General features: G+C 41.1%; 1 protein-coding gene across 6 annotated transcripts in view; it reads left to right on the top strand.

Annotated features, from left to right (window-relative positions):
* The window catches only part of LOC139751994 (ceramide-1-phosphate transfer protein-like), a 78,010-nt gene that overhangs the window by 40,293 nt on the left and 10,429 nt on the right, over positions 1–27,288 (top strand). For 4 of the 6 annotated variants that reach the window (XM_071667755.1, XM_071667754.1, XM_071667753.1 and 1 more), the window contains 4 exons: positions 4,216–4,273; positions 10,877–11,030; positions 16,497–16,672; positions 25,628–25,648. In XM_071667755.1, coding sequence (XP_071523856.1) covers positions 4,216–4,273; positions 10,877–11,030; positions 16,497–16,672; positions 25,628–25,648 — 409 coding nt within the window. The remainder of the gene's footprint in view (positions 1–4,215; positions 4,274–10,876; positions 11,031–16,496; positions 16,673–25,627; positions 25,649–27,288) is intronic. The other 2 variants (XM_071667756.1, XM_071667752.1) reach the window with 1 other exon arrangement.

Below are 27,288 nucleotides of genomic sequence, written 5' to 3'. Positions count from 1 at the left end.
TGTTTTGAAATGGTTTGGTCACTTGGAGAAAATGAGTGAGGAAAGATTGACAAAGAGGATATATGTGTCAGAGGTGGAGGGAACGAGGAGAAGTGGGAGACCAAATTGGAGGTGGAAAGATGGAGTGAAAAAGATTTTGAGTGATTGGGGCCTGAACATGCAGGAGGGTGAAAGGTGTGCAAGGAATAGAGTGAATTGGAACGATGTGGTATACCGAGGTCAATGTGCTGTTAGCAGATTGAATGAAGGTATGTGAAGCGTCTGGGAAGCATTTGAGGAAAGGAACCTGGATGCTTTGGCTCTGAGTGAAACGAAGCTCAAAGGTAAAGGGGAAGAGTGGTTTGGGAATGTCTTGGGAGTAAAGTCAGGGGTTGGTGAGAGGACAAGAGGAAAGGAAGGAGTAGCACTACTCCTGAAACAGGAGTTATAGGAATATGTGATAGAGTGTAAGAAAGTAAACACTAGATTGATATGCGTAAAACTGAAAGTGGACGGAGAGAGATGGGTGATTATTGGCACCTGTGCACCTGAGCATGAGAAGAAAGACCATGGGAGGTAAGTGTTTTGGGAGCAGCTGAGTGAGTGTGTTAGTAGTTTTGATGCACGAGACTGGGTTATAGTGATGGGTTAATTTGAATGCAAAGGTAAGTAATGTGGCAGTTGAGGGAATGATTGGTGTACCTGAGGTGTTCAGTGTTGTAAATGGAAATGGTGAAGAGCTTGTAGATTTGTGTGCTGAAAAAGGACTAGTGATTAGGAATACCTGGTATAAAAAGAGAGATATACATAAGTATACGTATGTAAGTAGGAGAGATGGCCAGAGAGCATTATTGAATTACGTGTTAATTGATAGGCATGTGAAAGAGAGACTTTTGGATGTTAATGTGCTGAGAGGTGCAACTTGAGGGATGTCTGATCATTATCTTGTGGAGGCGAAGGTGAAGATTTGTAGAGGTTTTCAGAAAAGAAGAATATTGGGGTGAAGAGAGTGGTGAGAGTAAGTAAGATTGGAAAGGAGACTTGTGTGAGGAAGTACCAGGAGAGACTGAGTGCAGAATGGAAAAAGGTGAGAGCAAAGGTCGTAAGAGGAGTGGGGGAGGAATGGGATGTATTTAGGGAGGCAATGATGGCTTGCGCAAAAGATGCTTATGGCATGAGAAACGTGGGAGGTGGGGAGATTAGAAAGGGTAGTGAGTGGTGGGATGAAGAAGTAAGATTATTAGTGAAAGAGAAGAGAGAGGTATTTGGATGATTTTTGCAGGGAAATAGTGCATATGACTGGGAGATGTATAAAAGAAAGAGGCAGGAGGTCAAGAGGAAAGTGCAAGAGGTGAAATAGGACAAATGAGAGTTGGGGTGAGAGAGTATCATTCCTGCCGCCACACACAAAATGGCGGCGGGGGCAGCGGTGGCGGCACACACACACACACACACCCCGGTGTGGGTACGATGTAATGCTAGGAAAAGACGACAAAGACCACATTTGTTCACACTCAGTCTCTAGCTGTCATGTATAATGCACCAAAACCACAGCTCCCTCTCCACATCCAGGCCCCACAAAACTTTCCATGGTTTACCCCAGACACTTCATATCCCCTGGTTCACTCCATTGACAGCACATTGATCCCGGTATACCACATTGTTCCATTTCCCTCTATTCCTTGCACACCTTTCACCCTCCTGCATGTTCAGGCCCTGATCATTCAAAATCTTTTTCACTCCATCTCTCCACCTCCAATTTGGTCTCTCACTTCTCCTCGTCCCCCCCACCTCTGACACATGTATCCTCTTTGTCAATCTTTCCTCACTCATTCTCTTCATGTGACCAAACCATTTCAATACACCCTCTTCTGTTCTCTCCACCACACTCTTTCTAATTACCACACATCTCTCTTACCCTTTCATTACTTACTCGATCAAACCACCTCATCACATATTGTCCTCAAACATCTCATTTCCAACACATCCACCCTCCTCCGCACAACCCTATCTATATATATTATTATTGTTATTATTATACTTAATCACTGTCTCCCGCATTAGTGAGGTAGTGCAAGGAAACAGACGAAGAATGGCTCAACCCACCCACATACATATGTTTATACATAAACACCCACACACACATATATACATACCTACACATTTTAGCATATACATACATATACATTCTGAGACATATATACATATATATGTGAATAAGAGCAAGGTTATTAGGTGCAGTAGGGTTGAGGGACAAGTCATTTAGGAGGTAAGTTTGAATGGAGAAAAACTGGAGGAAGTGAAGTGTTTTAGATATCTGGGAGTGGATTTGGCAGTGGATGGAACCATGGAAGCGGAAGTGAATCATAGGGTAGGGGAGGGGGCAAAAGTTCTGGGAGCGTTGAAGAATGTGTGGAAGTCAAGAACATTATCTCTGAAAGCAAAAATGGCTATGTTTGAAGGAATAGTGGTTCCAACAATGTTATATGGCTGCAAAGCGTGGGCTATAGATAGAGTTGTGCAGAGGAGGGTGGATTTGCTGGAAATGAGATGTTTGAGGACAATATGCGGTGTGAGGTGTTTTGATCAAGTTAGTAATAATGGGGTAAGAGAGATGTGTGGTAATAAAAAGAGTGTGGTTGAGAGAGCAGAAGAGGGTGTTTTGAAATGGTTTGGTCACATGGAGAGAATGAGTAAGGAAAGAATGACCAAGAGGTTATATGTGTCAGAGGTGGAGGGAACGAGGAGAAGTGGGAGACCAAATTGGAGGTGGAAAGATGGAGTGAAAAAATTTTGAGTGATCAGGGCCTGAACATGCAGGAGGGTGAAAGGTGTGCAAGGAATAAAGTGGATTGGAACGATGTGGTATACCAGGGTCGACGTGCTGTCAGTGGATTGAACCAGGGCATGTGAAGCGTCTGGGGTAAACAATGGAAAGTTCTTTAGGGCCTGGATGTGGAAAGGGAGCTGTGGTTTCGGTGCATTTTTAGATGACAGCTAGAGACTGAGTGTGAACGAATGTGGCCTTTGTTGTCTTTTCCTAGCGCTACCTTGCACAAATGAGGGGGGACGGGGTTGTTATTTTATGTGTGGCGAGGTGGTGATGGGAATGAATAAAGGCAGACAGTATGAATTATGTACATGTGTATATATGTATATGTCTGTGTGTGTATATGTAGGTATATGTTGAGATGTATAGGTATGTATATACACATGTATATACATGTGTATATGGGTGGGTTGGGCCATTCTTTCATCTGTTTCCCTGCAATACCTCGCTAATGCTGGAGAGAGCGACAAAGCAAAATGATAAATAAATAAATAAATAATACATATATACACATGTACATATTCATACTTGCTGTTAACAGCTTTGATGCACAAGACTGGGTTATAGTGATGGGTAACTTGAATGCAAAGGTGAGTAATGTGGCAGTTGAGGGTATAATTGATGTACATAGGGTGTTCAGTGTTGTAAATGGAAATGGTGAAGAGATTGTAGATTTGTGCACTGAAAAAGGACTGGTGATTGAGAATACCTGGTTTGAAAAGAGAGATATACATATGTATACGTATGTAAATAGGAGAGATGGCCAGAGAGCGTTATTGGATTACGTGTTAATTGATAGGTGCGCGAGAGAGACTTTTGGAAGTTTATTTGCTGAGAGGGGCAGCTAGAGGGATGTCTGATCATTATCTTTTGGAGGTGAAGATGAAGATTTGTAGAGGTTTTCAGAAAAGGAGAGTGGTGACAGTAAGTGAGCTTGGAAAGGAGACTTGTGGGAGGAAGCACTAGGAGAGATTGAGAGCAGAATGGCAAAAGATAAGAGCAAGTGACGTAAGGGGAGTGGGGGAGGAATGGGATGTATTTAGGGAAGCAGTGATGGCTTCCCCAAATGATGCTGTGGCATGAGAAAGGTGCGAGGTGGGCAGATTAGAAAGGGTAGTGAGTGGTGGGATGAAGAAGTAAGATTGTTAGTGAAAGAGAAGAGAGAGGCATTTGTACTATTTTTGCAGGGAAGTAGTGCCAGTGACTGGGAGATGTATAAAAGAAAGAGGCAGGAGGTCAAGAGAAAGGTGCAAGAGGTGAAAAAGAGGGCAAATGAGAGTTGGGGTGAGAGAGTATCATTAGATTTTAGGGAGAATAAAAAGATGTTTTGGAATTAGGTAAATAAAGTGCGTAAGACATATTTTCCATGTTATTTAGCTCTATTAATTACTTTTATTTTTCCACAGATTCTTGAAATTACTTGGGACAGTATTCAACTTTGTCTCCCATGACATCCAAAAAAAGGTGAGTTTGTGTTTGAGAGAGAGTACCCACCTACGTACAAGTACCTTTGATAAGATATGCTAATGTGAGAGAGTTAGCTCATGATTGTCATAGTGCAACTTCCTTGATAAGTAATGTTCCCCCTCTTCTACCACCTGCATTAGGTGATCATTTATATTGAATTCATTTGGGACTGATTTCAGTTTTTCTGTAGCACTTTCATGCATGTTCCTTATTTCTCCTTTTAGTATACTGAATAGATGTTTTAGCTTCCTGTTTTAGCTTCCTGACTGGGATTTCATATATTGTTTTATTTATATTTTCTGTTTCCCCTTTTTTTTTTTTTTTTTTTATACTTTGTCGCTGTCTCCCGCGTTTGCGAGGTAGCGCAAGGAAACAGACGAAAGAAATGGCCCAACCCCCCCCCCATACACATGTACATACACACATCCACACACGCAAATATACATACCTACACAGCTTTCCATGGTTTACCCCAGACGCTTCACATGCCTTGATTCAATCCACTGACAGCACGTCAACCCCTGTATACCACATCGCTCCAATTCACTCTATTCCTTGCCCTCCTTTCACCCTCCTGCATGTTCAGGCCCCGATCACACAAAATCTTTTTCACTCCATCTTTCCACCTCCAATTTGGTCTCCCTCTTCTCCTCGTTCCCTCCACCTCCGACACATATATCCTCTTGGTCAATCTTTCCTCACTCATTCTCTCCATGTGCCCAAACCATTTCAAAACACCCTCTTCTGCTCTCTCAACCACGCTCTTTTTATTTCCACACATCTCTCTTACCCTTACGTTACTTACTCGATCAAACCACCTCACACCACACATTGTCCTCAAACATCTCATTTCCAGCACATCCATCCTCCTGCGCACAACTCTATCCATAGCCCACGCCTCGCAACCATACAGCATTGTTGGAACCACTATTCCTTCAAACATACCCATTTTTGCTTTCCGAGATAATGTTCTCGACTTCCACACATTTTTCAAGGCTCCCAAAATTTTCGCCCCCTCCCCCACCCTATGATCCACTTCCGCTTCCATGGTTCCATCCGCTGACAGATCCACTCCCAGATATCTAAAACACTTCACTTCCTCCAGTTTTTCTCCATTCAAACTCACCTCCCAATTGACTTGACCCTCAACCCTACTGTACCTAATAACCTTGCTCTTATTCACATTTACTCTTAACTTTCTTCTTCCACACACTTTACCAAACTCAGTCACCAGCTTCTGCAGTTTCTCACATGAATCAGCCACCAGCGCTGTATCATCAGCGAACAACAACTGACTCACTTCCCAAGCTCTCTCATCCCCAACAGACTTCATACTTGCCCCTCTTTCCAGGACTCTTGCATTTACCTCCCTAACAACCCCATCCATAAACAAATTAAACAACCATGGAGACATCACACACCCCTGCCGCAAACCTACATTCACTGAGAACCAATCACTTTCCTCTCTTCCTACACGTACACATGCCTTACATCCTCGATAAAAACTTTTCACTGCTTCTAACAACTTGCCTCCCACACCATATATTCTTAATACCTTCCACAGAGCATCTCTATCAACTCTATCATATGCCTTCTCCAGATCCATAAATGCTACATACAAATCCATTTGCTTTTCTAAGTATTTCTCACATACATTCTTCAAAGCAAACACCTGATCCACACATCCTCTACCACTTCTGAAACCGCACTGCTCTTCCCCAATCTGATACAAGTAGGGGAGGGTTTCTAGCCCCCCGGTCCTGTCCCCTATAGTCGCCTTCTATGACACATGAGGAATGCAGGGGAATTATTCTTTCTCCCCTATCCCCAGGGATAAAGATAATGTATATATGTATATTTTTCTTACATTTTGCCGTTTCCCGTTTTAGCGAGATAGCATTAAGAACAGAGGACTGATTCTCAGAGAGAGTATCCTCACTTGCCTCCTTTTCTGTTGTGGATAGGGGAGAAAGAACACTGCCCACGTATTCCCTGCAAGTTGTAGAAGGCAATTAAAAGGAGCGGGAGTAGGTCTTCTACTTCCATTAGTATTGGAATGTGGACTTCTTTAAAGTAAGAAAACTTTGAGGAGACTTAACACATTCACTGTGGCTGGTTGGTTTCATGGCCTAATCACCTGTGTGGCAGAAATTAAAAAAATTAAAAGAAAGAAATAGTTAAGCATATTTAGTTATGAAAATGAATGGGGTAATCTCTCCTGATATCCTTGATAGCAACAGTGTAGGAAGCATGTGGATGTGGCTTCCATTACACCATCAACATGTGCATAATGTCAAGGTTACATAGCTTTCTCAGCACTGCCAAATGCATGCAATAGTAGCAGGGCATTTTGCTTTTACTCACAAGTTTCTTATGAAGATGTAGTGACAGCTATATATGGATAAATTTTTTTTTTTTTTTTTTTTTTTTTTTTTTTTTTGCTGTCTCCCGCGTTTGTGAGGTAGCGCAAGGAAACAGACGAAAGAAATGGCCCAACCCACCCCCATACACATGTATATACATACGTCCACACACGCAAATATACATACCTACACAGCTTTCCATGGTTTACCCCAGACGCTTCACATGCCTTGATTCAATCCACTGACAGCACGTCAACCCCGGTATACCACATCGCTCCAATTCACTCTATTCCTTGCCCTCCTTTCACCCTCCTGCATGTTCAGGCCCCGATCACACAAAATCTTTTTCACTCCATCTTTCCACCTCCAATTTGGTCTCCCTCTTCTCCTCGTTCCCTCCACCTCCGACAAATATATTCTCTTGGTCAATCTTTCCTCACTCATTCTCTCCATGTGCCCGAACCATTTCAAAACACCCTCTTCTGCTCTCTCAACCACGCTCTTTTTATTTCCACACATCTCTCTTACCCTTACGTTACTTACTCGATCAAACCACCTCACACCACACATTGTCCTCAAACATCTCATTTCCAGCACATCCATCCTCCTGCGCACAACTCTATCCATAGCCCACGCCTCGCAACCATACAACATTGTTGGAACCACTATTCCTTCAAACATACCCATTTTTGCTTTCCGAGATAATGTTCTCGACTTCCACACATTCTTCAAGGCTCCCAGAATTTTCGCCCCCTCCCCCACCCTATGATCCACTTCCGCTTCCATGGTTCCATCCACTGCCAGATCCACTCCCAGATATCTAAAACACTTCACTTCCTCCAGTTTTTCTCCATTCAAACTCACCTCCCAATTGACTTGACCCTCAACCCTACTGTACCTAATAACCTTGCTCTTATTCACATTTACTCTTAACTTTCTTCTTTCACACACTTTACCAAACTCAGTCACCAGCTTCTGCAGTTTCTCACATGAATCAGCCACCAGTGCTGTATCATCAGCGAACAACAACTGACTCACTTCCCAAGCTCTCTCATCCACAACAGACTTCATACTTGCCCCTCTTTCCAAAACTCTTGCATTCACCTCCCTAACAACCCCATCCATAAACAAATTAAACAACCATGGAGACATCACACACCCCTGCCGCAAACCTACATTCACTGAGAACCAATCACTTTCCTCTCTTCCTACACGTACACATGCCTTACATCCTCGATAAAAACTTTTCACTGCTTCTAACAACTTTCCTCCCACACCATATATTCTTAATACCTTCCACAGAGCATCTCTATCAACTCTGTCATATGCCTTCTCCAGATCCATAAATGCTACATACAAATCCATTTGCTTTTCTAAGTATTTCTCACATACATTCTTCAAAGCAAACACCTGATCCACACATCCTCTACCACTTCTGAAACCACACTGCTCTTCCCCAATCTGATGCTCTGTACATGCCTTCACCCTCTCAATCAATATCCTCCCATATAATTTACCAGGAATACTCAACAAACTTATACCTCTGTAATTTGAGCACTCACTCTTATCCCCTTTGCCTTTGTACAATGGCACTATGCACGCATTCCGCCAATCCTCAGGCACCTCACCATGAGTCATACATACATTAAATAACCTTACCAACCAGTCAACAATACAGTCACCCCCTTTTTTAATAAATTCCACTGCAATACCATCCAAACCTGCTGCCTTACCGGCTTTCATCTTCCGCCAAGCTTTTACTACCTCTTCTCTGTTTACCAAATCATTTTCCCTAACCCTCTCACTTTGCACACCACCTCGACCAAAACACCCTATATCTGCCACTCTATCATCATTACGTGTTAATTGACAGGCGCGCGAGAGAGACTTTTGGATGTTAATGTGCTGAGAGGTGCAACTGGAGGGATGTCTGATCATTATCTTGTGGAGGCTAAGGTGAAGATTTGTATGGGTTTTCAGAAAAGAAGAGTGAATGTTGGGGTGAAGAGGGTGGTGAGAGTAAGTGAGCTTGGGAAGGAGACTTGTGTGAGGAAGTACCAGGAGAGACTGAGTACAGAATGGAAAAAGGTGAGAACAATGGAAGTAAGGGGAGTGGGGGAGGAATGGGATGTATTTAGGGAATCAGTGATGGATTGCGCAAAAGATGCTTGTGGCATGAGAAGAGTGGGAGGTGGGTTGATTAGAAAGGGTAGTAAGTGGTGGGATGAAGAAGTAAGAGTATTAGTGAAAGAGAAGAGAGAGGCATTTGGACGATTTTTGCAGGGAAAAAATGCAATTGAGTGGGAGATGTATAAAAGAAAGAGACAGGAGGTCAAGAGAAAGGTGCAAGAGGTGAAAAAAAGGGCAAATGAGAGTTGGGGTGAGAGAGTATCATTAAATTTTAGGGAGAATAAAAAGATGTTCTGGAAGGAGGTAAATAAAGTGCGTAAGACAAGGGAGCAAATGGGAACTTCAGTGAAGGGCGCAAATGGGGAGGTGATAACAAGTAGTGGTGATGTGAGAAGGAGATGGAGTGAGTATTTTGAAGGATGAATGTTTTTACATAATATGAAAATATTCATGTTAAAGGTAATGCTCAAGATACTTATAGTTTAATAACTGTAGTCAAACACTGTTGCCAGACAACCTCTTCACAGCACTGACCTCTCATATATTCATGAATCTTGAAAAGACGTGATTTTCGTCTAGAATTTTGTGCATATATTTTTAAGAGCTTTGGATTTCCGCAACATATCACCACCCCACGCAAGTTGTTTATTGTCTACAAAGTGAATAGCTTAAAGTTGAAGAAAGCAGTCATAAGGCATTAGCTTTTAAAACACTTCATCTTGTATATATCATCCATTGTCCAGAATTCATTAGTTCTGTTTTTTTTTTTACAAGTGAAAATGGAGAAAACATTTCTCTGGAATATGGATAATATCTACTTGTTTTGTTCACAGTGTTTTCCTTTGTGTCTGTCAGTAAACTTAAAAGAATCAAGTTACTTTGAACAAGCAATTTCTCTATCTAAATTTTGGCATAAATGGCAGTCTGCCAGCCTCATATACAGCTACCTGCTCCATCCCTACCACACACATACCATGTTCACTTTGATGGTGATGTGTAGAAAATGTTCATCCTCAGTGTCTCCTCATTATACCTATCATCTTCACTATATGGACGTTCATCACCTCATATTGATCCACATAGTTGATCTGAGTTATATTCAGCCATAATATCAGCATGATTAGTGAGGTTATAATGACATGTTGGCAATCTAAAATTGCTGTACTATCCCTTCTGCCATGATTAAGCACATTAACTAATATACTTTGAAAAGAGTTACTGTATCTTAAGGCAACAATATGATTAGTGCCACTTAAGTCTTTTATCTCCAATATTTACCCACTATACTCCTGCTCAGGACTTTTGAATTCAGAAACCATATTTATGCCAGCCACAGTGAACCTGTATTTTTTTTCCGAGACACCACATGTGAACCCACTGCAGTGAAAGCGTTAACTCCAAATCATACAGCCTAACTAAATATTCTCCAACATGGAGAATCTCCCATGTCATATGCTTGTAAAGAAGCTTTGTGGTTAATGATAATATAAATCTGAGAAATTTTTCATCAATAGATTTTCCCTTACCCATCGAGGAGCATTTCCTATGTTCCCCTTTAAGGGGACAGAATTTCCCCACTTACCAAAAATTCCTTGGTTAAATTGGAAGAGGATGTTCAAACACAAATCCTGTTTTGAAAGAGATGGTCAGTGACAATACATGTTTGAATGAAAAAGAATAAGTTGTCTGTGAGGTATTTGCTAATGATGGTCATTAAGGATGATATTGGGAAAGCTGAAGTTTGCTGGTAATCCTTATGAGGAAGAAGAAATTTGGTGCTCAGGAAGCTCTGGTGACTGGGAGGAATTCAAGGGTAGAGTTTACTAGAACTAATGTGTGCACTCTTAGACACCACTGTGTATGCTTAATTTCATATATATTTTCATGTTTATTGAGTCATTTATAAAGGTGAGATTATTTCAGACATGTTTACAATCATTCCTTTTCATTTGGCATAGTACAAAAAACCACATACAAAATACTCAAGAGCTTTAGAGTAACTAGATGTAAAAATCTGAAATTATTACATAGCATTATTGCCTTAGAACTTCATATGCATTATCAGTGTATTCCAGAACATCACATGAATAGCTATATCAATCAACAGGTTACAACTCTTCAGTGTTATCGTAAAGGGGGTGCTGGAGATTATTATTATTCAATTCAGTCTATGATTGAGTATGAAAGAGAAAACAATCTTATGATGAGCAGTGACCAACAGTCTGGTTCCCGAACCTTGTTGCGGCTTCACCGAGGACTTGGTGAGTAACTATTATGACCTTGAGGGGTGTCCCTCCACTTGTGATTATTTTAGAGCTGGTATTTCACTGATCTTTTGAGGATATTCCCTTATATCTACTCTTGACTTTAGAATTTAACTTCATAGTTATATATCTCCAATAGGGCTAATAGGGCTTCTGCTGTTTCAAGGCTGGGCTACAGTTCCTTGCAGAGAAATGATGGACCCCTTTTGAATGAGAAGTTCCTAATTGAAATTATACTCCCTATAATCCATTGACAATGATACAAACTTGTCAAAGATACTTTTGTCTCAGCATAACAACACGCAGGTAGAAGTTGGTGACTGAGTTTAGAAAAGTGTGTGAAAAGAGAAAGTTGAGAGTAAATGTGAATAAGAGGAAGGATATTAGTTTCAGTTGGGTTCAGGGACAAGTTTATTGGGAGGTAAGTTTGAGTGGAGAAAAACTGGAGGAAGTGAAGTGTTTTAGGTATCTGGGAGTGGATTTAGTAGCGGAGGGAACCATGGAAGTGGAAGTGAGTCACAGGGTGGGGGTAAAGGTTCTGGAAGCGTTGAAGAATGTGTGGAAGGGGAGAACGTTATCTTGGAGAGCAAAACTGGGTATATTTGAAGGAATAGTGGTTCCAACAATGTTATATGGTTGCGAGGCATGGGCTATAGATAGGGTTGTGCGAAGGAGGGTGGATGTGTTAGAAATGAAATGTTTGAAGATAATATGTGGTGTGAGGTGGTTTGATCGGGTAAGTAATGAAAGGGACAGAGAGAAGTGTGGTAATAAAAAGAGTGTGGTTAAGAGAGCAGAAGAGGATGTGTTGAAGTGGTTTGGTCACATGGAGAGAATTTGTGAGGAAAGATTGACAAAGAGGATATATGTGTCAGAGGTAGAGGGAACAAGAAGTGGGAGACCAAATTGGAGGTGGAAGGATGGAGTGAAAAAGATTTTGAGTGATCGCGGCCTGAACATTCAGGAGGATGAAAGGCGTGCAAGGAATAGAGTTAATTGGAACGATGTGGTATACTGGGGTCGACATGCTGTCGATGGATTGAACCAGGGCATGTGAAGCGTCTGGGGTAAACCATGAAAAGTTTTATGGGGCCTGGATGTGGGAAGGGAGCTGTGGTTTTGGTGCATTATCCATGACAGCTAGAGACTGAGTGTGAACGAATGGGGCCTTTGTTGTCTTTTCCTAGCGCTACCTCGCACGCAAGCGGGGGGAGGGAGTTGTCGTTTCATGTGTGGCGGGATGGCGACGGGAATGAATGAAGGCAGCAAGTATGAATTATGTATATGTGTATATATGTATATGTCTGTGTATGTATATATATATATATGTGTATGTTGAAATTTATAGGTATGTATATGTGCGTGTGTGGACGTGTATGTATATGCATGTGTATGTGGGTGGCTTGGGCCATTCTTTCATGTTTCCATGCACTACCTCGCTAACGCAGGAGACAGCAACAAAGTATGACAATAAAAAGAATAATGAAAATATCTTTTTTCATGCTATTCGCCATTTCCTGCATTAGCGAGGTAGCGTTAAGAACAGAGGAATTAACCTTTAAGGGAATATCCTTACTTGGCCCCTTCTTTGTTCCTTTTGGAAAATTACAAAAGGGAGGGAAGGATTTCCGGCCCCCTGCTCCCTCCCCTTTTAGTCGCCTTCTATGACACACAGGGAATACGTGGGAAGTATTCTTTCTCCTCTATCCCCTGGGATATCTTTATCTTTTATCATACTTAATCACCGTCTCCCACGTTAGCAAGGTAGAGCAAGGAAACAGACGTAGCATTGCCCAACCCACCCACATACACATGTATATACATAAATGTCCACACACTCACATATACATAACTAAACATTTCAACATATACATACATACACATACACACACGTACATATATAAACAAGTACATTTTCATACTTGCTGCCTACTTCCATTCCCGTCGTCACCCTGCCACACATGAAATAGCATCCCCCCATGATAAGGTAGCGTTAGGAAAATACAAATAGGCCACATTCGTTGACACTCAGTTTCTAGCTGTCATGTGTAATGCACCGAAACCCTTTCCACATCCAGGCCCCACTCAACTTTTCATGGTTTGCCCCAGACCTTGCCAATGCGGGAAATGGGGAACATGTATGATATTTGCAGGGAAATAGTGCAAATGACTGGGAGATGTATAAAAGAAAGAGGAAAGAGGTCAAGAGAAAGGTGCCAGAGGTGAAAAAGAGGGCAAATGAGAGTTAAGGTGAGAGAGTATCATTAAATTTTAGGGAGAATAAAAAGATGTTTTGGAAGGAGCTAAATAAAGTGTAAGACAAGAGAACAAATGGGAACATCGGTGAAGGGGTCAAATGGGGAGGCAACAACAAGTAGTGGTGAAGTGAGATGGGATGAGTATTTTGAAGGTTTGTTGAATGCGCTTGATGATAGAGTGGCAGATATAGGGTGTTTTGGTCGAGGTGGTGTGCGAAGTGAGGGGCTCAGGGAGATTGATTTGGTAAACAGAGAAGAGGTAGTGAAAGCTTTGCGGAAGATTAAAGCTGGCAAGGCAGCGGGTTTGGATGGTATTGCTGTGGAATTTATTAAAAAAGGAGGTGACTGTTGTTGACTGGTTGGTGAGGATATTCATTATATGTATGGTTCATGGTGAAGCACATGAGGATTAGCAGAATGCATGCGTAGTGCCATTGTTGTTTGCCTATTATACACCTCTGATGGTTGATTCAGGTGAGAAACTGCCGAATATGGTGAGAGTTTGGGCAGGTTGTGAGAGGAGAAAGTTGAGAGTAAAGGTGAATAAGAGCAAGGTTATTAGGCTCGGTAGGGTCGAGAGACAAGTAAACTGAGATATAAGTTTGAGTGGAGAAAAATTGGAGGAAGTGAAGTGTTTTAGATATCTAGGAGTGGACTTAGCATCCAATGGATTCATGGAAGTGGAAGTGAGTCACAGGATGTGGGAGGGGGCGAAGGCCCTTGGAGTGATGAAGAATGTGTGGAAGGAAGGAACATTATCTTGTAGAGGAAAAATGAATATGTTTAAAGGAATAGTAGTTCCAACAATATTTTATTATTGTGAGGCATGGGCTGTAGATAGGGTTGTATGGAGGTGGGTGAATGTGTTGGAAATTAAATGTTTGAGGACAATATGTGGTGTGAGGTGGTTTGATCTAGTAAGTAATGAAAGGGTAAGAGAGATGTGAGGAAATAAAAGGAGTGTAGTTTAGAGAGCAGAAGAGGTGTGTTGAAATGGTTTGGTCATATGGAGAAAATGAGTGAGGAAAGATTGACAAAGAGGATATATGTGTAAGAGGTGGAGGGAACAAGGAGAATCGGGAGACCAAATTGGAGGTGGAAGAATGGAGAGAAAAAGATTTTGAGTGATTGGGGCCTGAGCATGCAGGAGTGTGAGAGGCGTGTAAGGAATAGATTGAAATTAAATGATGGTAAGGTCTGTGGGGCCTGGATGTGGAAAGGGAGCTTTGGTTTCGGTGCATTACACATGACAGTTAGAGAGTGAGCGTGAATGAATCTGGCCCTTTTTTTCTCTCTTTTCTTGGCGCTTCCTCACTGGAGGAGGAGGGTGGGGGATGCTCTATCATGTATGGCAGGGTGGCGACAGGAATGGATGAAGGCAGCAAGTATGAATATGTACATGTGTATATAGGTATATGTCTGTGTATTTATATGTATGTATATGTTGAAATGTATATTTATCTATATGTGTGTGTGGACATTTATATATATACATGTGTATGTGGGTGGGTTAGGCCATTCCTCATCTGTTTCCTTGTGCTACCTCGCTAACATGGGAAGCAGTGATTAACTATGATAAATAATGAATAATGAACAATTTGGTATACCAGGGTCGACATGCTGTCAATGGACTGAACCAGGGCATGTAAAATGTTTGGAGTAAACCTTGGAAAGGTCTGTGGGGCCTGGATGTGGATAGGGAGCTATGGTGTCACTGCATTACACATGACAGCTAGAGACTGACTGTGAACAAATGTGGCCTATTTTGTCTGGTTTTGTGGCACTACCTCTCTGGAGCAGGGGGTAGTGATTTTTGACAATTGATTAACTTTATCCATAATCACATATGTTAGCCTTATCTGCTTTATTTATATGTAGTTCATTCTTTTATTTTTTATTGTTATTAGCACTGATGAATATTTTTGGACTCCCTGGAGCTGTTTGTTTTGACAAACTGGTATACACTAAACCTTTACAAATGTTCACTTTATCGTCAGATGACTTACTGTACTTTTCCAAATTTATTTACTATACTTAGTCGCTGTCTCCTGCATTAGCGAGATAGTGCAAGGAAACAGATGAAAGAATGACCCAAGGTGAGATAGCGCAGGGAAACAGATGAAAGAATGACCCAACCCACCCATATACACATGCATATACATAAATGCCCACACACATACATATACATACATATATATATCAACATATACATACATATACATATGCATAAATGCCCACACACACACATATACATACATATATCAACATATACATACATATACATATGTGGACATATACATATATACACATGTTCATATTCATATTTGCTGCCTTCATCCATTTCCATCACCACCCTGCCACACATGAAAAAGCACCCCGTTCCCCCTGCACACGCATGAGGTAGCGCTAGGAAAAGACAATAAAGGCCTCATTTGTTCACACTTAGTCTCTAGCTGTCATGTGTAATGCACTGAAACCACAGCAGCCCGCTCCACATCCAGGCCCCACAAACTTTCCATGGTTTACCCCAGATGCTTCCATGCCCTGGTTCAGTCCATTGACAGCACATCAACCCCCATATACCACATCGTTCCAATTCACTCTCTTCCTTGCATGCCTTTCACCCTCCTGTATGTTCAGGCCCCAATCGCTCAAAATCTTTTTCACTCCATCCTTTCACCTCCAATTTGGTCTCCCATTTCTCTTTCCCTCCACCTCTGACACATATATCCTCTTTGTCAAGCTTTCCTCACTCATTCTCTCCATGTGACCAAACCATTTCAATACTCCCTCTTCTGCTCTCTCAACCACACACTTTTTATTACCACACATCTCTCTTACCCTCTCATTACTTACTCGATCAAACCACCTCACGCCACATGTTGTCCTCAAACATTTCATTTTCAACACATCCACCCTCCTCAGCACAACCTTATATATGCCTCACAACCATATAACATTGTTGGAACCATTATTCCAAATTACATAATGATATTGCAATATCAGCACAGTTAACTTCTTTTGGTATAAGTTGTTTTGTATGAATTAGTTTGCTCTTAGGAGTGATTAATGGCATCAGCTATCATATGCAAACAACAGTGTCATCAACTTTAGATTGGACATAGAATAGTGATGTTGTTTTCAGTCTCTAGTATTTTGGAATACATGAAATGGCTGAAGCCACTATGAAAATTTTCTCTTTCAGAGTTCATCACAGGTTTTCTCTCAGAAATCCACAAGGCATCAGAAGATAGTGGACTAGGTAGTGTGACCTCAGAGTTGTATGGTCGAACTCTGGCAAAATTTCACAACTGGATACTGGCAAAAACTGTAGGTGCTGTCCTTCTTATGATGCCGAATAAGAAAACTATTATTGATCGGGTAAGTGTTTGACAATTGTATGAAGGTACCAAAGGATTTTACCTGCCCTTGCATAGACTACCAGAAGTTATACATTATATCTATATAATTATTTTTCATACTTGTTTGCCTTTTCCTGCATTAGTGTGGTAGCATTAGAAACAAATGAAGAATTGGCTTCATTCTTCCACTCCTTGGTTTCCCCTAGCAGCCTCATTTACCCTATTTCAGTCCATTAACAGCGTCTCAGCCCCTTTATACCCCATTGTTCCAGTTCACTCTGTCCTGTCATTGCTGTACATTCTCCTGCATATTCAGGTCCTAGTCACTCAAAATCTTTTTAACTCCATCATTTCAATACCAGTATGGTCTCCCCCCTCTCCATGTCCCTTCCACTTCTGATACATATGCCTCTTTGTCAACCTCTCCTCTCATTCTCTCCATTTGTCCAGACTTTTTCAGTGCACCTTCAGATTTCTAATCCATTTTCTTTGTATTACCACACCTCTCTTACCCTATCATTTCTTACTTGATCAACCCATTTTTATCCCACTTTTTCTCCTCAAACATTTCATTTCCATCACTTTCACCCTCTCCTGTACATTCACATCTATATCCCATACCTTACATCCATACAATACCTTGAGGACTGCAATACCTTCAAACATGCCTGTCTTTGCCTTTAAAGATTTTGACTTTTCATTCCACACATTCCTTGATCCTCCCAGAACCCTTGGTCCCTTCACCTTATAATTCGCTTCAACACCCATGGTTCCATTTGCTGCTGTCTACTCCCAAGTGTCTAAAAACTCTTCCTTTCCTCCAAGTTTTCTGCATTCAAACTCACACTGCAACATACTTGTTTCTATCCACTGCTAAACTTACTAAGCTTGCTTTTATTCACATGTACTTTCAACTTCCTCCTTTCAGACATTAACTTCTGCAGTTTGTAACTTGAATCTGACTCTAGCGCTGTCATCATCAAATGATAACTGACTCACCTTCCACACACCCCACCATGAACAGACTGAGTACCTTCCCCTCTATTAAGACCTTTGCATTTACCTTCCTTATCACCCCAACTGTAAATTGATTATACAGATATAGTGTTTAAAATGAGTGGCTCAGCTTCTGACTGTTAAAGTCATTATAGTGTGACTGACATTTGATCCAACTTTTCACATATTGGAGTGCCCATTACTGTATGATGATTATTGATGGATAACTCCTTTTTATCACTTTCTGGTAACAGTTATAGGTTTGTCACTTTCTAGATAACCTATTGTATACCATATTAGTGAACTAAATTCTAATTGATAATACCATATTAGTGAACTATACCTTGATATGTAATACTGTATTAGTGAACTAGATCCTTATTGAGAATACCATATAAGTGAGCTAGATTTCATAATGGCCTGGCAGAAAAAAATTGATGTTGGGATATGTCTCTATATCTATCTATGTCTCTGAAGCCTATTCCCTGTAGGAACTCCCATCAAGGGGGTGGCCAGAGCAAAACATTCCCCACATATCTCTGTCCTTACATGCCTTCCACACATATATCATTCCACACATTCTACCCACATTTCGTCTTCCTCAAGTATTCTTCCAATCTCTCTTCCCATGTCACGGTTGGTCGTCCTCTCACACCAACCTCTTTAATCGTACTCTCATACACTCTCCTTGTAAACTCCGCATCTTGTATTCTTCCCACATGCCCAGACCACCTCAAGGTATTATATTTCACTCACTCTTCCACTCCTTTATGCTGTTCAATTTTTGGCCCCCCACTTAAGTAAGGATATTCTTGAATTGGAAGCAGTGCAGTGAAGAGCATCATAATTGATTCCCTCCATGCGTGTGTGACAAACCATAAGAGGAGAGACAATGAGAAGTAAACTTGTTATCCCTAAGCAAGAGGTGCCTCTGAGGCAAATTAATAGAATGTTTCAAGATACTTAAAGAATTCAACAACGTTGATATTGAGCATTTCTTTACATGAATGCCAGCATTACCAATGGGGAGAAATGGATTAAAACTTAGAGATCACCGAGTTACTCTCGAATATACTAAATTTTTTTTGCCAACAGCATTATTTATACATGGAATAAGCTCCCAGAAAATGCTGTTCAGAGCAACTCCCTTAATATCTTCAAAATTAGGTTTGATCATCACTTTTTACTCTCCAGTTTTGAATAATTCGCTTAATCATTCATCATAATGAAGTGGTATATCATGCTACCTTCTCAACCACTGATCTTTCCCTGGCCATGTTGTGGTGTCATACTAACATTGATTAACCCATGTCACCTGCTTTGAGGGAGTAATTAAGAATTACTGTATTATTCTTCAGCAATGGGAATAATTATAGGCATTGTAAGTCAAGAAGCTGGAGCTCAAGTTTATCTTTAGTATTGTCTGTGTAACAAAAGGTGAAGGGATGTATGTCATTGGTGATGGGATGCATAACATTCATGTTCATTCTACCTTAAGACTTTCATATAAAAATTTCCTTCTGGCTTATGAATCCTGCAAGGTATTTTTTGTACCAGTTTTGCAGAAAGTGTGTACTTGAGAGAGTAGAGGGTGGGATGAAAGCCTTTCCTTTCCTGTCCTTTCCTTCTGCTTACAAGGGAGCTTTCCCCCCATACCACATCACTTGGACCTTGGGTCTGTGTATCTTTGTAACATTCATTCCCTTTGCATTCCTTGTCGTACCATCTCTCATACATCCTTTCATCACTTTTTTTAATTCCATCTAGTTATATCACATGCTTTTCTCAAGTGCCTCATTTCCACAGCCTGGATTATTGACATATGTAACTCATCCTATGTCCAAGTTTCAGTTTCATGATTAAGGGTTGGGTGGGAGAATGAAAATATGTTTTGGAAGGAGGTAAATAAAGTGCATAAGACAAGAGAACAAATGGGAACATCGATGAGGGGGCAAATGGAGAGGTAATAACAAGTAGTGATGAAGTAAGAGGGAGATGGAGTGAGTATTTTGAAGGTTTGTTGAATGTGTTTGATGATGGAGTGGCAGATATAGGGTGTTTTGGTTGAGGTGGTGTACAAAGTGAGAATGTCAGGGAGAATGATTTGGTAAACAGAGGAGAGGTAGTGAAAGCTTTGCGGAAGATGAAAGCTGGCGAGGCAGCAGGTTTGGATGGTATTGCAGTGGATATTATTAAAAAAGGGGTGACTGTGTTGTTGACTGGTCGGTGAGGATATTTACTGTATGTATCCCTGTGGATAGGGGAGAAAGAATACTTCCCACGTATTCCTCACGTGTCATAGATGGTGACTAAGGGGATGGGAGCAGGGAGCTAGAAACCCTTCCCTCCTTGTATTTTATCTTTCTAAAAGGGGAAACAAGGAGTCACGCGGGGAATGCTCATCCTCCTCGAAGGCTTAGATTGGGGTGTCTAAATGTGTGTGGATGTAAACAAGATGAGAAAAATGGAGAGATAGGTAGTATGTTTGAGGGAAGGAACCTGGATGTTTTGGCTCTGAGTGAAACGGAGCTCAAGGGTAAAGGGAAAGAATGATTTGGGAATGTCTTGGGAGTAAAGTCAGGGGTTAGTGAAAGGACAAGAGCAAGGGAAGGAGTGGCACTACTCCTGAGACAGAAGTGGTGGGAGTATGTGATAGAGTGTAAGAAAGTAAACTCTAGATTGATATGGGTAAAACTGCAAGTGGATGGAGAGAGATGGGTAATTATTGGTGCATATGCACCTGGGCATGAGAAGAAAGATCATGAGAGGCAAGTGTTTTGGGAGCAGCTGAGTGAGTGTGTTAGTAGTTTTGATGCACGAGACTGGATTATAGTGATGGGTGATTTGAATGCAAAGGTCAGTAATGTGGCAGTTCAGGGAATAATTGGTGTACATGGGGTGTTCAGTGTTGTAAATGGAAATGGTGAAGAGCTTGTAGATTTATGTGCTGTAAAAGGACATGATTGGGAATACCAGGTTTAAAAAGAGAGATATACATAAGTATACATATGTGAGTAGGAAAGATGGCCAGAGAGCGTTATTGGATTACGTGTTAATTGATAGGTGCCCAAAAGAGAGACTTTTGGATGTAAATGTGCTGAGAGGTGCAACTGGAGGGATGTCTGATCATTATCTTGTGGAGGCAAAGGTGAAGATTTGTAGAGGTTTTCAGAAAAGAGAGAATGTTGGGGTGAAGAGAGTGGTGAGAGTAAGTAAGCTTGGAAAGGAGACTTGTGTGAGGAAGCACCAGGAGAGACTGAGTACAGAATGGAAAAAGGTGAGAACAAAGGACGTAAGGGGAGTGGGGGAGAAATGGGATGTATTTAGGGAAGCAGTGATGGCTTGCGCAAAAGATGCTTGTGGCATGAGAAGCATGGGAGGTGGGCAGATTAGAAAGGGTAGTGAGTGGTGGGATGAAGAAGTTAGATTATTAATGAAAGAGAAGAGATAGGCATTTGGATGATTTTTGCAGGGAAATAGTGCAAATGAGTGGGAGATGTATAAAAGAAAGAGGCAGGAGGTCAAGAGAAAGGTGCAAGAGATGAAAAAGAGGGCAAATGAGAGTTGGGGTGAGAGAGTATCATTAAATTTTAGGGAGAATAAAAAGGAGGGTGAAAGGAGGGCAAGGAATAGAGTGAATTGGATCAATGTGGTATACCGGGGTTGACGTGCTGTCAGTGGATTGAATCAGGGCATGTGAAGCGTCTGGGGTAAACCATGGAAAGCTGTGTAGGTATGTATATTTGCGTATGTGGACGTATGTATATACATGTGTATGGGGGTGGGTTGGGCCATTTCTTTCGTCTGTTTCCTTGCGCTACCTTGCAAACGCGGGAGACAGCGGCAAAAAAAAAAAGGAGGTAGATAAAGTGCGTAAGACAAGGGAACAAATGGGAACATCAGTGAAGGGGGCTAATGGGGAGGTGATAACAAGTAGTGGTGATGTGAGAAGGAGATGGAGTGAGTATTTTGAAAGTTTGTTGAATGTGTTTGATGATAGAGTGGCAGATATAGGGTGTTTTGGTCGAGGTGGTGTGCAAAGTGAGACGGTTAGGGAGAATGATTTACTAAACAGAGAAGAGGTAGTAAAAGCTTTGCCGAAGATGAAAGTCGGCAAGGCAGCAGGTTTGGATGGTATTGCAGTGGAATTTATTAGAAAAGGGGGTGACTGTATTGTTGACTGGTTGGTAAGGTTATTCAATGTACGTGTGACTCATGGTGAGGTGCCTGAGGATTGGCGGAATGCTTGCATAGTGCCATTGTACAAAGGCAAAGGGGATAAAAGTGAGTGCTCAAATTACAGTTGTATAAGTTTGTTGAGTATTCCTGGGAAATTATATGGGAGGGTATTGATTGAGAGGGTGAAGGCATGTACAGAGCATCAGATTGGGGAAGAGTGGTGTGGTTTCAGAAGTGGTAGAGGATGTGTGGATCAGGTGTTTGCTCTGAAGAATGTATGTGAGAAATACTTAGAAAAGCAAATGGATTTGTATGGAGCATTTATGGATCTGGAGAAGGCATATGACAGAGTTGATAGAGATGCTCTGTGGAAGGTATTAAGAATATATGGTGTGGGAGGCAAGTTGTTAGAAGCAGTGAAAAGTTTTTATCGAGGATGTAAGGCATGTGTACGTTTAGGAAGAGAGGAAAGTGATTGGTTCTCAGTGAATGTTGGTTTGTGGCAGGGGTGCGTGATGTCTCCATGGTTGTTTAATTTGTTTATGGATGGGGTTGTTAGGGAGGTGAAGGCAAAAGTTTTAGAAAGAGGGGCGAGTATGCTGTCTGATGTGGATGAGAGAGCTTGGGAAGAGAGTCAGTTGTTGTTCGCTGATGATACAACACTGATGGCTGATTTGGGTGAGAATCTGCAGAAGCTAGTGACTGAGTTTGGTAAAGTGTGTGAAAGAAGAAAGCTAAGAGTAAATGTGAATAAGAGCAAGGTTATTAGGTACAGTAGGGTTGAGGGACAAGTTGATTGGGAGGTAAGTTTGAATGGAGAGAAACTGGAGGAAGTGAAGTGTTTTAGATATCTGGAAGTGGATTTGGCAACGGATGGAACCATGGAAGCGGAAGTGAATCTTAGGGTGGGGGAGGGGGCGAAAGTTCTGGGAGCATTGAAGAATGTGTGGAAGTCGAGAACGTTATCTTGGAAAACAAAAATGGGTATATTTGAAGGAATAGTGGTTCCATCAATGATGTATGGTTGCGAGGCGTGGGCTATAGATAGAGTTGTGCGGAGGAGGGTGGATGTGCTGGAAATGAGATGTTTGAGGATGATATGTGGTGTGAGGTTTTTTGATCAAGTAAGTAATGAAAGGGTAAGAGAGATGTTTGGTAATAAAAAGAGTGTGGTTGAGAGAGCAGAAGAGGGTGTTTTGAAATGGTTTGGTCACATGTGAGAGAATGAGTGAGGAAAGATTGACAAAGAGGATGTATGTGTCGGAGGTGAAGGGAACGAGTAGAAGTGGGAGACCAAATTAGAGGTGGAAAGATGGAGTGAAAGAGGTTTTGAGTGATTGGGGCCTAAACATGCAGGAGGGTAAAAGGCGTGCAAGGAATAGAGTGAATTGGAACGATGTGGTATACCAGGGTTGACGTGCTGTCAGTGGATTGAACCACGGCATGTGAAGCGTCTTGGGTAAACCATGGAAAGTTTTGTTGGGCCTGGATGTGGAAAGGGAGCTGTGGTTTTAGTGCATTATACATGACAGCTAGAGACTGAGTGTGAACGAATGTGGCCTTTTATGTCTTTTCCTAGCGCTACCTCATGCACATGAGGGGGAGTGAGTTGTTATTTCATGTGTGGCTGGGTGGCGACTGGAATGGATAAGGGCAGACAGTATGAATTATGTACATGTGTATATATGTATGTGTCTGTGTGTATATACATGTATACATTGAGATGTATAAGTATGTATATGTGCGTGTGTGGACGTGTATGTATATATATGTGTATGTGGGTATGTTTGGCCATTCTTTCGTCTGTTTCCTTGCGCTACCTCTCTAACGCGGGAGACAGCTGCAAAGTGTAATAAGTAAATAAATTTATTTATAAATAAGTAAATAATATATATTATTCCGGGCGATAGGGGAGAAAGAATACCTCCCATGTTTTCCCTGCATGTCATAGATGGTGACTAAAAGGGAAGGGAGCAGGGGGCTGGAAATCCTTCCTTCTCCTTTTTTTTTTTTAATTTTCCAAAAGGGGAGCAGAGAAGGGGGCCGAGTGAGAATATTCCCCCAAAGGCTCAATCCTCTGTTCTTCGCGCTACCTCGCTAATGCGGGAAATGGCAAATAATATGAAAAGAAATATGTATATATATGCACATACATGTACATATACATACATATGCACATCAACTTTACACATATACATACATATACATGTAAACACGTATACATATTCATACTTGCTTGCCTTTATCCATTCCCGGTGCCACTCCACCCCATGGGAAACAGCAATCGCCACCCCCTGCATCATGAGGTAGCGCCAGGAAAACAGACAGGAAAGGCCACATTCGTTCACACTCTGTCACTAGCTGTTTTGTGTAATGCACCAAAACCACAGTTTCCTATTCACATCTAGGCTCCACAGACCTTTCCATCCAAATTATTTGTTAAAAAGCCACAGTGACATCACACAGCTGTGCCTTACACCCACATGTATTCTAAAATTTTTGCTGGCCTTCATCCTTTCTTATGCATGCATTTGCTCTTCTATAAAAGGCTTTCACATCATCCGTTTTTGTTCCTCTACCCCATATATCTGCAACACATCCCATAAATCATCCCACTCTGTTCTTTTATACACTCTCTCCAGGTCCATTAAAGCTTCATACACTTCTTATCTTTCACTTGATACTTTTCCACAATCATTCTCTTTGCAAGGTTCTGATCCACATATCCCCTGCCTTTCCTAAATTCTTGCTTCTCACTTATTCTGTATTCAGTTTCTTCCATTACTCTATCAATCAACATTCTTACGTACACTTATTCTGGGATACTTAACAGACTTATTTCCCTATGATTGCTGCACAGATCCTTAATGCTTCTTTCTTTGAGTAATGGAACAGTAACAGCTTTCGCCCAGTCCTCAGGCACAGCCTTTTGCTTCCATGCTAAATTACATACCAAGTGGATTCACTCATCACGCTTCATGCTTCAGCATTTCAGCTTTAATCCCATCCACTCCAGGTGCCTTTTCTACCTTCAACATCATTATCCCTTCTTGCCATAGGCTCCTGCACTTGTATCCTTTTCCTTCCATCCTCCTTACCCATACCTGTAACAACTGCTGTCTCGCCTCCACATTCAGTAGTTTTTGAAAATGCTCTTTCCATCTTCCTTTCACTTCCTCCTTTTGATTCACCAACTCCCCTTCTGTACTTCTCTTATTTACATTTCCACTCTTGCATCCTCCCCAATCCTTTTTCACCACCTTCCAGTATAGATTTCTTATTTTCCCAAAACTTTTCACTCAACTTCTTACAAAATCTTTGCTTTGCTCTATCAGCTTCATAATGTTCTGCTTACTCATCTGATATTCTTCCCTTCTCCTTTGCTGAACTTCAACTAGCACATTCTTTTCAGGCAATCTCCCACCTGCCTTTTTCTTCTCTTCCACAGCATTTGTAATCTCTCTCATCCACCATGCATTTTCACTTTAATATTTATATCACAACCTTGTATCCAACTACTGATACTACAGCCTTTAACAGTCGTTCTAAGCATTTTAGACACCCCATTCACATGACTGCATCCCTACATTTACAGCTTACTTATTTTTTAGATGCTATATGACAGTTTACACCATAAGTTGAGTGTACTAGAAGATAAAGGTAAGTAAAGGTAATTCATGAGTACAACAGTAGAAAAGGATCTGATATACACCTTATCTGTTAGCACAGAGTTGTGTGCCATTATTTTGATGAATAATATGATTTCTGAAGTTTGAGATTTTTCTTATCTCACCAACAGGTCATACTTGGAAGTAAACTGGTAAGTCTCTTTCATCTGGTTTAGGAGTAGATCACTTATGACTCATAACACAATATCTCATAATTTCTTGTTCATTAATTTTTTCTTTTGTTTTTCATATATGTACCTAATTGTTTAGTTATGCAATCCAGGATCCATTTCATGGGGCTCCTGCAACATCAAGATTGTGCTCCAATCCAGAGCAAAGCAACTAAATGAGGGATTCCTTTGAAGTAAAAGGTACCTTGATGAGGCTGTACTTCTTTTTGTTCATTAATAATGATACAACCTCACTGAAAATAAGTCTGCATTCTCGCTGTAACCACAAGGAGGCAGAGTCTGCTAACACTTTTGCAATGTAATTTTGATTATACGATTTAGGAATTATACTCACACACACAGGATTCTGTGTGAGAGAGGGAGGGACTTGGGAGTCATCTTTGTCTCTACCTGTCACCAGAGTCTTATATTAGGAGAATGGTTAGGTAGACAGAGTGTCTGGTAGCAAATATCAGAACAGCTTTCAGTTATTTGGATTAGGCAAAGATATAGTTGTCAAGCTATTCATATCCTGCATAAAGCCAGAACTAAGATATAATTCTCAGATTGGTTACCACACCTACAGGAGCACAAAGAGCTAATAGAGATGGTCCAAAGAAGGGCATCACTGTTGGGACCATGATTAAGAGAGCTTAATTATAGGGGAAAGGCTGGAGGCTTTGAGATACCCACCTTGGAGAAGATAAGTGTAAGGCGTGACCTTATCACAACCTTTTGATTTTTAAATGAGATCGACGGTGTGGACATTGAACAGTTCTTCGAGAAATAAGGGTAGAGAAACCAGAGGACATGAAATTAAATTAAGTGAAAAACTTGTTAAAAAGGATGCAAGAAAAAACTGTTTTAGTATAAGAGTGGTGAATGAACCAAACAGAGTGACTGAGGACATAGTTAATGCAAACAACATATATAAATTGAAGAGGTTTTATGTTGGGAAATGTTCAAGAGATAGGTCCTAATGAGTGTAAAACTCCTTCCTCATACTGTACAGTGTTAATTACAAAGGTCATCATGTACACACACACACACACACACACACACACACACACACACACACACACACACACACACACCACAAACATACACACAAGATGATCAGTAACGGTTATATTTGATTTGGAGTCATGGAACCTGGAGGTACTCAGACGGGGTAGCAACACAAAAATAAGATGAATTTCAATATATTATTCATCAAGCATCAAAGACTAAGGGAAGAGAGGGGGGGAAAGAAAGCAAAGAGTATAGTCAGAAGGCAAAAAATGGAAGATGCTAAATGAGGCAAGAGGGCAGACAAAGCAGCTGGTCCTGCAGAGAGGTAAGGAATATTAAGTTATGATAATGGGAGACTGAAAGTATTATATACAAAGGTTGATGGATTAGTAGTACTGTAGGTTCATGATGTAGCACAAGATGGGTATCAAAAGAGTTTTTGCATTACTGAATCATGCTATATCATGAGATCCTTATCCATGTAGATAAGGGGTTAAGGAACATGCCAAAGAAAATTCCAGATTTACTCAAAACATCCAAATGTTGGAAATAATTTATCAGATAACACTCAGAATATTATCAAAACAACGAATATATTGTACAACACGTAC

Source organism: Panulirus ornatus, chromosome 12, assembly GCF_036320965.1.
Source record: "Panulirus ornatus isolate Po-2019 chromosome 12, ASM3632096v1, whole genome shotgun sequence".
Classification (NCBI taxonomy): Eukaryota; Metazoa; Arthropoda; class Malacostraca; order Decapoda; family Palinuridae; genus Panulirus; species Panulirus ornatus.
The sequence above is the reverse complement of the archived record's forward strand: the minus strand, read 5'-3'. Positions and strand labels throughout refer to the sequence as shown.